This window comes from Oryctolagus cuniculus, chromosome 12 (genome assembly GCF_051225735.1).
Source record: "Oryctolagus cuniculus isolate XC-2025 breed Fujian yellow rabbit chromosome 12, ASM5122573v1, whole genome shotgun sequence".
Lineage (NCBI taxonomy): Eukaryota > Metazoa > Chordata > Mammalia > Lagomorpha > Leporidae > Oryctolagus > Oryctolagus cuniculus.
In genome coordinates, this window is record NC_142878.1 from 108,419,292 (window position 1) to 108,432,520 (window position 13,229).

The following is a 13,229-nucleotide window of genomic DNA, read 5'->3' on the forward strand; positions in this document are numbered from 1 at the left end:
TGGATTGATGACGGATAGATGGGTGGATGGGTGGATTGGTGGGCAGGTGGATGGATGGATGGATGGATAGGTGGGTGGATGGGTGGATAGGTGGATGGATGGGTGGATGGATGGATAGGTGGGTGGATGGGTAGATGGATTGATGACGGATAGATGAGTAGATGGGTGGATTGGTGGGCAGGTGATGGATGGATAGATGGATAGGTGGGTGGATGGGTGGATAGGTGGGCAGGTGATGGATGGATGGATGGATAGATGGGTGGATAGGTGGGTGGATGGGTAGATGGATTGATGACGGATAGACGGGTGGATTGGTGGGCAGGTGATGGATGGGTGGATGGATGGAGGGCACCCACCCTGTACTGCTCCTCAGGTGTGGGAGGAGTGGGTGGAGGGAGAGACAGGAGCCTAAGAAGTAGAAACGGAGAGGGGCTTCCAGCAGGAAGGGAAAGCCCAGGCAGAAACCCAGAAAGTTCATGGGAAAATGGAACGAAAAGGGAAGTTTACTGTAATGTAAAATAATTAGTTTATTTGAGAGACAGAGAGAGGGACAGAGGGCTCCCATCCACGCGTTCACTCACCAGACGCCTGCAGTGGGGCTGGGCCAGGCCCAAGGCAGGAACCAGGAGCTCCATCCAGGTCTCCCGTGCGGGTGGCAGGGGCTCGACCACTAGGGCCATCACGGCTGCCTCCCAGGGGCATTGGCAGGGAGCCGGATGGCAGCAGAAGCAGGACTTGACCCCAGGCACTTGGGCTGCGGACGCGCCAAGCAGCGGCCTGGCCCACTGCACCCCCATGCCCACCCTCCAATGTCATCTCTAACCACCAGGCCGAACACCCACCCCAATACTTTTGGTGCAAAAAACTTCTGAAATTGTGCATACAAGGAGTCTGCAAAACATTCGTGGATAATGTGTAGTATGAAGAAAAAAAAACTATGCATGGATTTCAATTTATTTTGTACCAAAATAAACTAATCTTTTAATTCCATTTCCCCCGCAAACTTCTTGGACAGTGTCGCTCCCCGTCTTCGTGGAGGAACGACACAGGACCCTGCGCTGTTCTTTTGTCTGCTCGGCCCTCCCCGGGTTTGCTGCTGGTTCTTCCTGGGTTGGCTACTGTCCCTTCCACCTCTGTGGAAGGGCGGTTCCCCCTAGCCACTTTCCCCACTTCTGCGGGGGAGCGGCACACCGCCGGCCGGCTCTCTCGGGGGCTGCACAGGTGTTCCTTCAGATGTTCCTCTTAGATGTTCCTGGTGCATGTTGTCTCTCTCCTCCTTTATAGTCCTCTTCCACCAATCCCAACTCTGCTACCCACACGCCGAGTACGCTGCTCTCCTCCAATCAGGAGCAGGTCCTACAGTTTATTGGTTGAACTGGAGGCAGCTGTGTAGAAGCTGTTTCTCCCTTCTCAGCGCCATATTGTGGGAGAGCAGATGCATAGAATAAGTCTTCATTGCAGTAACTTAGTCTAGTCCGAGTTGCTCCCCACAGGACAGCCCCTGTACCACGGGCAAAGAGAGGTGGGCAGAAGAATCTCGCAGTGTCTGAGTCTCCCACCAGAGGCGGGGGGGGCTCCCCACGTGGCTCTCGCCACCTGCAGGGACAGCCAGGCTCCCACGGCCAGAGCCTCAGCCCCCTGCTGCCCCGGGCAGCCAAGGCGCGCCGGCCTGCCCCAGGGGAAGCTCTGTGGGTCTGGTGTTCATTCTCTGATTATTCAATGAAATCCTGTCTCCCTGCAGTTCCCTGAACACCCACTGCTCAGTGCTGGGGGGACGTGTTGAGCAAAATACACAGGGGACATGGCTGCAGTGTGGGGCGGGCCTGGGGGCAGCCACAGCCCGGGGAGCTGTGTGCAGGGTGCCCCTCTCGTTGAGGCGGCTGGGCAGAGGGAGGGGCTTTCCAGATGTGGGCGTGGCACCTGCCAGGGCCCCGGGGCAGGGAGGCGCAGGGGAGAGCAGTCTAATGGACAGCGATGTTGGGCTGGGGGAGGGGGGCGGGGGTGAGAGAGGGTGGGAGACGGGAGGAGGAGGGGCTGTCACTCAGGTGGCTGCGGGGCCTGCAGGCTGGGTGCTGGGTGCTCCCTGGCCAGCTGTGGCCCCCGGGGGCTTGAGTGGACAGCGACTGATAGGTTGTCTGTGGGGGCTGTGTGGGGCGGGCCTGGGCAGCGAGGTGTCACTGGGGAGGAAGGTGCAGGCCGGCCCCTCCATGCCCCTGCGTGTCCCCAGCTCCGGGCCATCTTCCGCGAGGCTTTCCCCAGCTTCAAGAGCGTCCGCGTCCAGGTGCTCCGGTGAGTGCCCGCGGCCGTCAGGGCCCCCCTCCCCCGGGGCACCGGCGCCTTCCGCTTCCCCCACTGGCAGTGTGGTGTGACCCCTATGAACCTCTGCCTGCTCTGAGCCCCGATTCCGGCTGCCGGAGTTTGCCAGGGATGCCAGGCAAGATCTCCGTACGCTGGGCCAGGCAGCCCCCTTCCCTGGGGCCCAGGCATGCAAATGACATGCAAATGATTGCCGCTGCCTTCCCCATCCGGAGCCCTTGGGGGAGACCGGCTTTGCCTGAGCTCCGTGGCCTTTGAGCCGGAATTCTGCTCCCAGAGCAGGAATTCGGAAGCTTGGACAGGCCAGTGATGGGGAACTCACTACCTCTCCGGGACATCCGGCCTCGGTGGCTTCCAGGGACCGCCCCCACCCCCCACCAGCCTGCTGAGAGCTCACAGCGGCCTGGCCCACGCTGTCCAGGGTGGGAGTCCTGTTGGGTGTCGCTGTCACGGAGTACCTGCTCTGTGCTCCGCGGGCCCCACCACAAGGGGCCGGGCGGGGGGCCGGGGGCGTGAGTCGCTCTTCCCGGTACAGCCCCTGCTTGGCCCGCAGACTCCCCTTGCTCAGGACGCCCGGAGCCGTGCAGGCCTCCCTGGAGTTTGGGGGCTCTGTCCCGAGCCCTTCTGCCCGAGACGTCCTCTGGACGTTGTACCGAAATGTGAAGGCCTCAGGGCAGACGCTGGCGGCCCTCCGGGTGGAAGAGAGCAGCCTCACCTGTGACCGTGAGTACCATCCCCCATGCCCACCCCCACCGGAGCAGCTGGGGTTGGGGAGGGGGCTCCTGGGTCCTCCTGGGTCCTCCTGGATCCTCCTGGATCCCGGCCCTGGCTTGCAGAGTCCAGCCTGAGCGACCTGGCCCCGGAGACCGTCAGCATCAGCGCCATAGCCACCAGCCCGTTCCCGCCCCAGCTCCTCCTACCTGCTTCTGCCCCCTTGGTCCTGCTGGGGGAGCAGATTCTCCGAGAGGTGAGGCTGCCGGCACCGCTTCTGGGGCCTGGGACGCTCACCCGGACCCCCCAGAAAGCAGCCTTTACAGCCTGGGGGTGACAGGTGCAGCCACGCCCATGGACGCGGCACCGTGGGGGGGCCCTGCCCGGGCTCTGTACCCAGACTCCCTGCCCCACCCCGCCCTGGGTCCCAGGAGAGATGACTCCCAGAACCCCCTGCGACTTGCCCACAGGTCACACCCCTGGTGTCGGGATTCTACAAGGCACGACCCCAGGACGACCCCCTGCTCATATTCAGGTGGGGCACCCCCTCCCGCCCGCCAGCCAGCTCCCCTCGGGAGGCCAGAACTCAGACACACGTGGGAGGCACAGGCGCACCTGCTGGCCGGCTGCAGGAGCGCCCTGGGAACCTGCGCCAGTACGGCATCTGCCTCCCGCCCCGTCCCTGGTGCTCTCGCAGGGACACAGCCCAGGGCTTGGTCGTTCACATCGAGTACAAGTTCCAGCAGGCCCTTCCCGCCCAGCTCCGGGGCCTGGCCACTCACCTGGCCCGGAACATCGTGGCCTCCATCCTGCAGAAATCCAGCATCGTGGCCAACGGTGAGTGGGGCTGGCGCCCCCTGGCTGCGGTGTGTGGTGTGCATGGTCACAGCCCGGCTGTCTGGGTCTCCGGTTGCTCTGTTGTGGACTTGCATCCCCCACTGCGCTGGTGACACTGGAACCCCGCCCCCTTGAACTGCGTGTGGTGCCCATCACCCACCTCTCACTCCTCCCTCCCTCTCCTGCCTCCAGGGACCCCTCTTCTCCTCTCTGCTTCCATGTGGTCAACCACAGTCCTATAGTACCTGTGCTGTTAATTCGTCTTTGTAAAGACTTATTTTGCATTTATTCGAAAGGCAGAGTTACAGAGAGAGGAGGAGGAGGGAGGGAGAGGGAGAGGTCTTCTATCTGCTGATTCCCCAAAAGGCTGCAACAGCCAGGGCTGGGCTTGGCCAAAGCCAGGAGCCAGGAGCTTCTTCCGGGTCTCCCACGTGGGGGCAGGGCCCAAGCACTTGGGCCATCCTCCACTGCTGTCCCAGGCCACAGCAGGCAGCTGGATCCGAATGAGCTGGGGGAGACTTGGGACTATGGGATGCCGTGTCACAGGTGGAGGCTTCCCGCAGGTGTCTGCCTTCAAGGCCCCGGGACAGACACCCGGTCAGTCGCCGTGCCGGGGGTCATGGCTAGATCCGCTTTCAGCTTCTTGAGGAAGTCCCGCTTTCTTTTCCATGATGGCTGGGGTAATTTCCACTCCCACCAGCAGTGAGTAAGGGCCCCCTTGCGTGCCTGTCAGCATGTATTTTTGTCCTGATGGCAGACAGCCGTTCTGACTAGGCGAGACCTCGCTGTGGCTTTGATTTGCATCTCCCTGCTGAGTGGAGTCCAGCATGGGTTCCTGCACCTGCGTGCCACGCATGTGTCTTCTTTCGAGAAACAGCTACTCGGATCACTTGTCTTTGTGAAAATCAGGTTTATTTTTTGCTGTTGAGTTCCTCCTCTGTCCCGACAGCAGCTCTCTGTCAGACCCAGGCTTTGTCGCCGTCTCTACCCTCCGCCGACTGCTTGCTCCGCTGTGCAGAAGCGTCGGGGTTTGCCAGCTTCCCCCCCAGTCTGCTTTGGCTTCGGGAGCCTGTTTAAGACATCTTTGCCCATGTCAGTGCCTCAGCGTCTCCCCGGGTCGGTTTCCTGGTTCTGTGTGTGACATGTAGGTTCTTGGTCCACTTCGAATAGTTCTGCTCTGCGGTGTAGGGGGGTGACCCCAGCTTTACTTCTGGGTGTGTGACTACCCGGTTGTCCCAGCAGCATTTACTGAAGAGCCTGTCCTTTCTCCAAAGTACGTTCTTGACACCACTGTTGAAATCCGCTGGCTGCTAAATACGTGGGCCATTCATCAGTCTTTGTGTGTTTATTTCAATGCCATGCTGTCTTTTTTTTTTTTTTCCTTTTACTGATTTTATTTATCTGAGAGTTACAGACAGGAAGAAGGAGAGAGAGGTCTTCCATTCACTGGTTCACTCCCCAAATGGCCACAAAGGCCAGAGCTCAGCCAATCTGAAGCCAGGAGCCAGGAGCTTCTTCCAGGTCTCCCATGTGGGTGCAGGGGCCCAAGGACTTGGGCCATCTTCTGCAGCTTTCCCAGGCCCTAGCAGAGAGCTGGACTGGAAGTGGAGCAGCTGGAACCCAAACCGGCACCCATGTGGGATGCCGGTGCTTCAGGCCAGGGCATCAACCGGCTGCACCACAGCGCAGGCCCCACCACACTGTTGTGATTACCATAGCTCTATCATATGCTTTTTGTTGTTCAGGATGGCATTGGCTGGTCTGGGTCTCTGGTGGTTCCGTATGCATTCTGGGATTGTTTTCTCGAGTTCAGTGAAGGATGTCATTGGTGCCTCTGTAGGGATCGTGTTGAATCTGGAGATTGCTCTGGGCAGCACGTTTTAGTATTGATTCTTCTAATCCATGAACATGGGCTGTCTTTCCATTTTTTGTGTCCTCTATAGTTTATTTCATGAGAGCTTTGAAACTCACACTGTAGAGATGCTGTACTTCCTGTAGACGTCCTCCCGGTGTTCCGTGTGGACGGTGGGCGTGGAGAGTGGGACGCTTTGTCCCCTTTGCAGCCAGGTCATTGCTGGTCCACCCTGTGGTTCTGTATCTGATTCCACTGATTTTTTCACCCCTCGGTGGAGCCTGTAGCTTTTCCTAAGTCTGAGAACAGATCTTCGAACACCGATAATCTGATTTCCTGTTTTCCGATGTGGATGCCTAAGAGCCATTGGCCTCAGTGTTCCCCTTCTGGAGAATGGGCAGAACCTCCTTTTGAAGAAAATTCTTGTGTGCTGGGGCCACAGAGAGGGCTGGATGCACAGCTTCGCCGGAGCGTTGGGTAGCAGTGAGAAGCTGGGATCCAGGAGAGAAGCTGGCCTCTGCACTCTCTCATTTAATCCTCCCATAAGCACGAGGTGTGCTGCACCAGGCCCAGGGGTACAGGCCCTCGGCGGCAGCCCGCCCCCCGCACCAGAAACCGCACTCAGAAGCAGGCAGCAAGGACCCCAGCCTCTGGCCCCGCTGGCCGAGGGCTGGACGGCAGCAACCACCCGTCCTCTGTCCAGGGGAGAAGGCAGAATTGGTGCGGTGCGAGGTGTGGCTGAGGATCCAGGGCCCACTGGCCAGCCAGGCCACTGAGGACAAAACCAGCTCGGAGTCCGGGGAGCTGCAGGCGCGGCTGACGCGATGGGTGAGCGTCAGAGCGGAGGTGGAGTTTGGGGGGGTGGGGCTGGAGGCCCGGGGCAGGGGCGGGGTGGCTGGACAAGGCTGCAGCCGGGCTGTGACCCTCCTTGTCCTCCGGCCCCCAGCTGACCGCCGTCCTCAGGCCCCTGCAGAACTTGGACCGGGTGGTGGTGGAGGAGCTCCAGTGAGTGCATGGTGGTGCTGGCCTCCGGGGGCGGCGACAGGATGCTGGGGGAAGGGAGGGCCGTCCCAAGCCCCGCCGGCCGTCCGGCCCTGAAGCTTGTGCTGGTCCCTCTGCCAGGCCGGACCCACTGACAGCCAGGCTGGGAGTCACCTTCTTCGGGGAAGCGCCAGCCCCGGAGCGGGTGCAGGACCTGGTGCACCAGAGCCTGCCCGCCCTGCGGGCGACCGAGGGTCTCTCAGCAGAGACGGTTCTCCCGGGCCCCGGTCAGTACCCCCAGCCGCGCCCTCTGGCTGCCCCGCGCCCCACCCTTGCTCCTGACTTTCTCTGTTCCTGCGGCACCTTCTGAGCCAGGCCCCCTGCCAGGGATCCTCCGCAGGCCTGGCCTGGCCTCCTCAGGGCCCTGGGGTCCCGAAGGAAGGGGACACACCCAGGCCCAGCCTTCCTGCTCTCTGCACAGGCATCCCGGGTGCTGAGGCCCAGCCTGGCACCCCCGTGCCCAGCTACGCCGTGGCTCTGCTCGCCCTGAGCCTGCTGCTGGCCACGCCCACCCTTGTCCTGGTGAGTGGAGTCCCCCCCCGGGGGGGGGGGGCAGGCTGGGCCCTCACCCTCCATCCGGCCTCACCCCAAGACCGCACCCTCCCTGCCCCAGGTGCTGAAGGGCAGGGTCTGCCCCGGGGTGTTCGGCCTGCGGGACGGGAAGTGCCGCCGTGGGGCCAGCGGGACCTCTGACAGGTAACAGGTTGACCATCCCCGGCTCCCACCAGCCGGCGATTACCCTGGAGTCGACCCTGGGCCACCACGAGCATTTCCCAGAGTTGGGGGCTGGGCCTGGTGAAGTGGGGACCCCAGCAGGGCTCACCCCTCCGCTCGGGGCCTGGGCGTGGGTCGTCCCCAAACGGAAGCCAGCCTCGGCGTTTCCACAGAAAACACCTGCCCCTGTCACTGGCCAATCACAAGAAAGCCCCGCGCACTGTGGACCAACCAGAGGCCGCGCACCGCTCAGCTCCGCCTCCCGCAACCCGGCCGACCGCGCGGCGCGCTCCGCTGAAACCCGCGCCCCGAGCTCTCCGGGGCGGCCCGGCCCCGGGGCTTCTGCAGGCAACGCCCGAGCGCCCGGACGTGAACCTAGAGCCAGGGCGTGTGTGGCACCAACCGGAGGCCGCCACGCAGCACGGGGCCGCCTCTCGCCTGGACTCCGGGGCTGGGACAGCTCCCGCTGGCTCCCGCGCCTTGGGGACAGACTGAGCGCTAAGCCCAGGCTCCTCTGCCCACCCCCAGCTGCATAAAGTCGGAGAATACAGTACTCACTCCGTGTGCACGCTCACAGGCCGCGCGCTCCCGCACCCTCGCACCCTGCAGGAGGCAGGTGCCCTCGCTTACAGATGAGGGAAATGGGCTCAAGGCCTCCCCACAGCTCACGCAGCCAGGCCAGGCCGGGCCTTCTGCCCAGCCAAGGGACCCCATGGCCACTGCGGCCCCTGGCACTGCCTTCCTCCCCTACAGGGCCAGGAACCCTGCCTGGGCAGGACAGAGGTCAGTGTGCACACGCAGGGACCTGTCTACACAGCCGGATGCCAGCCCGGCTCTGGGATCTCGTGCCCAGGACCAGACCACAGGAGCAGGGGGCCGGAGGTGGCTGGCTCCTGCATCTACTCACTGGGCCTGGGGCAGTGAATTACTTCTGTCCCCAGTCCCCACAGTGGTCCAGCAAGAGGACAGGGTGGGGCCCACGGGAGTCAGCCCTGCACCACAGGGCTTGGGTAATGGTGGCTGAGGCCTGGCTGCCACCCCAGGCAGTGGTATCTGCCCCGGGGAGGGGGGAATGGGAGGTCTCGAGCTGGGGACTTTTGGGGCTCGGGAGGACCCCAGTGGCCGTGGAAGAGGCAGGCTTGGGGAGCTCCTGCCCTGGGAGCCAGCAGGGCCCTTGCAGCAGCGGTGCCAGGGGCTGGTGTTCGGAGTCAGGCTGCCCCCCAGTCCCAGGCCCAGGCCGTGGACTTGCCCAGCCAGGAACGGCGGCCACTGTGATGCCCCGAGACAAGGTCACTCGGGTTGGTGGCACCTGCTGGCAGCTCTCTGCACGCCTGGAACCCACCCACAAGCCTCACTTCCACCCTTGAAGCCCCCTCCAGTGCCCCGAGACCAGCCTGATCCATCCCCACTTTCCAAGCACCCCAATTTGTGGCCAACGGAAGATGCTCTTGGCCTCCCTGTTGTGGCTTCTCATCTGGGGCGGGGGGGGGGGGTTCTGCTGGGGCAGAGTGGGCAGGCCTGCTTGGAGACTGGTGTGGAAACTGGCTCAAACCCACACAGGAGATGCCACGGGCTGCAGGGAGACAGCACAGGGGCACCGACCCACAGGGCTAGCACAGTCTTTCTAAGCAGTGGCACAGTGCTGTCCACCTGGAGCTGGACGGTCACCGCCAGGGTCCGCAGGGCTTGTGACAGGAGTCCTCCCTAAGTTGTCTTTGCTGCAGCACAGACATGAGGGTCACAGCAGCCCCATGGTGGGGACTGTCCACCCTGGCCTGGCCTTGCCCTTGGCCTCTGCCTGGAACCCCAGCAGCGCCAAAAGAGAGGAGCAGGGCCAAGCACTGAAGCAGGTGGCACAGCACTGATTGCCTTTTGTCCCTGGGTCAGCAGGTCACAGTCACAGTCTGCTGAGGCTTAATCCTGGGCTGTGTGGGGGTGGGGGTGGGGCTGAGGACCCCCTTCGAGGCAGACTCGAGGTCAGGGCGCCAGGGGAGGGCGGTGCACGGGCAGTCAGAATGGCTGTGAGCGGGGATGCCAGAGCTACTCACGCTGGTGCCCAGACACTAGGCCTGGGGAGAAGGGACGGCAGGCCCGTGGGAGCCTCCCTCGGGGTCAGGGAAGGACCCGCATCAGAGGGGACGGCAGGGGCTCCCAGAGCTCTGAGGTGCACGCCGCAGGCACCTGAGAAGGGCCGGGCCAGATGGCACCTGGGACTCCCACCTCCCAGCCTGAGGTCTCTGGGTTGGAGGCCTGGCTCCACTCCTGACTTCAGCTTCCTGCTAACGCAGACCCCAGGAGGCAGCAAGTAGTGGGGGCCCTGGCACCCAGTGGGAGACCTGGCCGAGGTCCCGGCTCCCAGCTTCAGCCCAGCCCCGCTGAGCCCCAGCTCCGGTAGTGAGCCAGTAGGGGGGAGCTCCGCTGGCTTCTCCATCTCTCAAACTTAAAAGAGATGAGGTTGGCCGGCACCGCGGCTCACTAGGCTAATCCTCCGCCTGCGGCGCCGGCACACCGGGTTCTAGTCCCGGTCGCACCTCTTCCAGTCCAGCTCTCTGCTGTGGCTCGGGAGTGCAGTGGAGGATGGCCCAAGTGCTTGGGCCCTGCACCCACATGGGAGACCAGGAGACCTGGCTTCGGATTGGCGCAATGCGCCGGCCGCAGCGGCCATTGGAGGGTGAACCAACAGAAAAGGAAGACCTTTCTCTGTCTGTCCACTCTGCCTGTCAAAAAAAAAAAAAAAAAAAAAAAGAGGTGGGTGAGGGCCCCCCCCCCGCAGTCAGGGTGGATGGTTTAGGGAGATGGGGACTGGGCTGGGCCCAGGCTCTAAGGGGAACCCTGGAGGCAGGGGTGCCGGCTCAGGTATGGCCTGGGCAGGGGTGTGCCCAGCTATGAGGCTTAGGGACCCTAGCAAAGGGAGGCTCAAGGCTATAAGAAACAAGGCCACCCGTTGGGGCTGTGGTAGGCAAGTGTGTGGCATGGGGGGAGGGGCAGGAGGTCTCCCACCAGGCCCCAGGAGCACAGGAAGATACCAGGCTGTAGGGGCTTTGCGCTTCAGAAGTGCACATGAGACCAGGAGCCGGGACAGCACCCTAGGTCTGAAGCTACAAGCTGCCATACCCGGGAGGGGCGGCCCACCAGGAGCAGGGGACCGGGCTGGACATATCCGGTGGGGACGCTTGCTGCCTGCTGGGCTTGGGGGTGCCAAGGCCATGGCTCTGCAAGCCGGGTCCCGGTGTGTCCAGGCTCAGGAGGTGGCGGGGAAGGCTGGATGGCGCCACCCCAGCCCCCTGCACAGGGCAGGTGTTGAGTCTCGTGGCCTCCCAAGCAGGGGCCGTCTCTGGCCTACTCCAGGCGGCTGGGGAGGGAAGCCCACAGAGGCCTCGTCAGCAGGAAGAGCCTGGCCTGGCTCCTGGGCTGCGGGGCCAGCAGGTGACTTGATCTGGTGGCTCCAGGGCAGCCGCTGCCAGGCCTCTGAGACCCTCCCAAGGGAGAGGCGCAGCACTTCCTGTCCAGAAGCCTGGGTTCTCCTGTCCCCAGGAGACAGGGAAGGGCCAGCGCCGTGGTGCAATGGGTTAACCCATCACCCGCGACCCCGGCATCCCACGTGGGGCACTGGCTCTAGTCCCAGCTGCTCCACTTCTGATCCAGCTCCCTGCTAACATGCCTGGGAAAGCAGCAGAAGATGGCCCAGGTGCTCGGGCCCCTGCACCCATGTGGGAGACCTGGGAGAAGCTCCCGACTCCTGGCTTTGATCTGGCCCAGCCCTGGCTTTTGCAGCCATTTGGGGAGTGAATCAATGGATGGAAGTCTGTCTCTCCCTCTAACTCAGCCGTATAAGAAATAATAATAAATAAACTAAATAATTTTTTAAGATTAATTTTATTTGAGCAGCATAGTTACAGAGGGAGGTCTTGTCTTCGGCAACTGAGCTGATCTGAAGCCAGGAGCTTCTTCTGGGTCTCCCACATGGGCGGGCGGGGAGTGGAGGACGAGGCCAGCTGCAAGGCCCAGTACTAAGGCACACAGGCTGGCCTCACACACACGCTGGGCACAGCTAAGCTCAGACTCGGGTCCCCTCCCCGTGCACCCGGGCATCCAGTACCTAACTGGCAGGGGCAGGTCTGCGTTAGGCCATCAGGGGCCAAGTGGAGCCCAGCGCAGAGCGGTCGTGCCTGTCCGGCTCTGGCTGTCTTGACCTGGGCCCTTTCTGTCACTGTGAGCAAATTCGTGGTCTCACTCCTCCATCTGTAACCTACAGGGAGGGCCGTGGTGGGGCTGGCACTGTGGCGCAGTGGGTTAGGCTGCTGCCCGTGACATATGGGAGCACCAGTTCTGCTCCCGGCTGCTCTACTTCCTGTCCAGCTCCCTGCTAATGCGCCTGGGTAGGCAGCAGCAGAGGACGGCCCAGGTGCTTGGGTCCCGGCACCCGCGTGGGAGACCAGGATGAAGCTCTTGGCTCCTGGCTGCAGCCTGGCCAGCCCCAGCTGTTGCAGCCATTTGGAGAGTGAACCAGGGGATGGAAGATTTCGCTCTCTGCCTTTTGAATGAATTTGTAAAAGATCTTTAAAGTGTAGTTCCTGAACACCCGACTCAGGAGTCTGGCTAAACCCCAAAATCCTAGGCTCTGCCTGAGACAGGATTGGTTTTGTAGCTGATCCTGTGGGGAAGCGCCACCTGACCCCACCCAGGAGCCTGCAGGGCAGGGGCCCCAGCACAGGCAGTGCCCACGCACCCTCCCCTCGGCCCGCAGGACCCAGGTGAGTGACAGGGTGGGCTCCAACTACTAGGAGGTAGAGACACTGTCATATCCCCCCCTCCCCCCCCGGGCTCCCACTCAGGCCAGGGCTGGTCTCTCCCAAACAGAGCCTGGGGGCCGGGGGTCCCCCAGGACGAGCCGTCTCAGCCACCTCCCCAGCAAGGCCCAGCTCCCCTCCACCCCGACCCATCACAGGTCCTCCAGGGCCACAGTGCACTTGGGGCTGGGCCCTGCCCGTCCCTGGGCCTCACTGGTCCATAACCACGGGCAAGACCGGTGCCCAGGAAGCCCAAGTCCCGAGGACTCCACCTGTCACAGCGTCAGGTACAACCGTCCCGTGAGCAGCCTCAAAGGTCACCAGTGGTGCACGTGGGTTTCCTGTGTCGCCTCCTCCCCAGGACACAAATCGGATCCCCGGCTAAGAGGACACCAGAAACCCACATCCTGGCACGTGAGGCCCCACGCCTCCTCAGGGCTCTGCCAGACACAGCCTTGGACCAGGAGCCCCGGTAAACCTCTTTCCACGCACTCAGCAGCCCACGATACTGGCTAGAAGCGAAGGACCAGCGTCGCCTGGTGTGGAGAGCAGGGCCCAGTGGGGAGCAGGACCTGTCTCCCGTAACATGGCAGGGCCCATTGCCCGGGAGACAAATAAGTACTAAGACTGTGGACAAATAAATACTGAGGACAAATACTGAGATTACCGAGACTAGACTAAACTACTGGAACTGCTAAGACTAACTCTGTGCATCTGATCTCCCACCATATGGCGCTGAGAGGGAGTAAACAACTTCCACACAGCTGCCTCACCAATTCAACTAACAAGCTGCAGGAGCTGGTCCTGCCCCTGATTGGAGGAGAGCAGCGTGCTCAGCGTGTGGGGAGAGAACGCCAGCAGAGTTGGGATTGGTGGGAGAGGAGTATAAAGGAGGAGAGAGACAACACGCAAGAGGGAACATCTGAGGAACCCCTGAGAGAGCCGGTCGGCGATGTGCCGCTTCCGCA

General features: G+C 62.5%; 1 protein-coding gene across 3 annotated transcripts; it reads left to right on the plus strand.

The window, feature by feature from the left end:
• The first annotated feature begins 1,513 nt into the window (after positions 1-1,513).
• LOC100345636 (taste receptor cell protein 1) lies at positions 1,514-11,179 on the plus strand. Of its 3 annotated transcripts, XM_089310849.1 has the most exons (11): positions 1,514-2,738; positions 2,870-3,039; positions 3,153-3,283; positions 3,498-3,562; positions 3,725-3,864; positions 6,420-6,544; positions 6,663-6,721; positions 6,839-6,984; positions 7,179-7,279; positions 7,371-7,453; positions 7,645-11,179. In XM_089310849.1, exons 1-11 carry the CDS (start codon positions 2,626-2,628, stop codon positions 7,964-7,966), a joined length of 1,455 nt encoding a protein of 484 aa, XP_089166975.1. In that variant the 5' UTR covers positions 1,514-2,625; the 3' UTR covers positions 7,967-11,179. The 3 variants fall into 3 exon arrangements, 2 of the variants coding, with proteins under 2 accessions (XP_089166975.1, XP_051690577.3); XM_051834617.3 differs by having other exon boundaries at positions 3,498-3,864; XR_016218436.1 differs by lacking the exons at positions 6,839-6,984; positions 7,645-11,179 and having other exon boundaries at positions 3,498-3,864.
• The last annotated feature ends 2,050 nt before the right edge of the window (positions 11,180-13,229 follow it).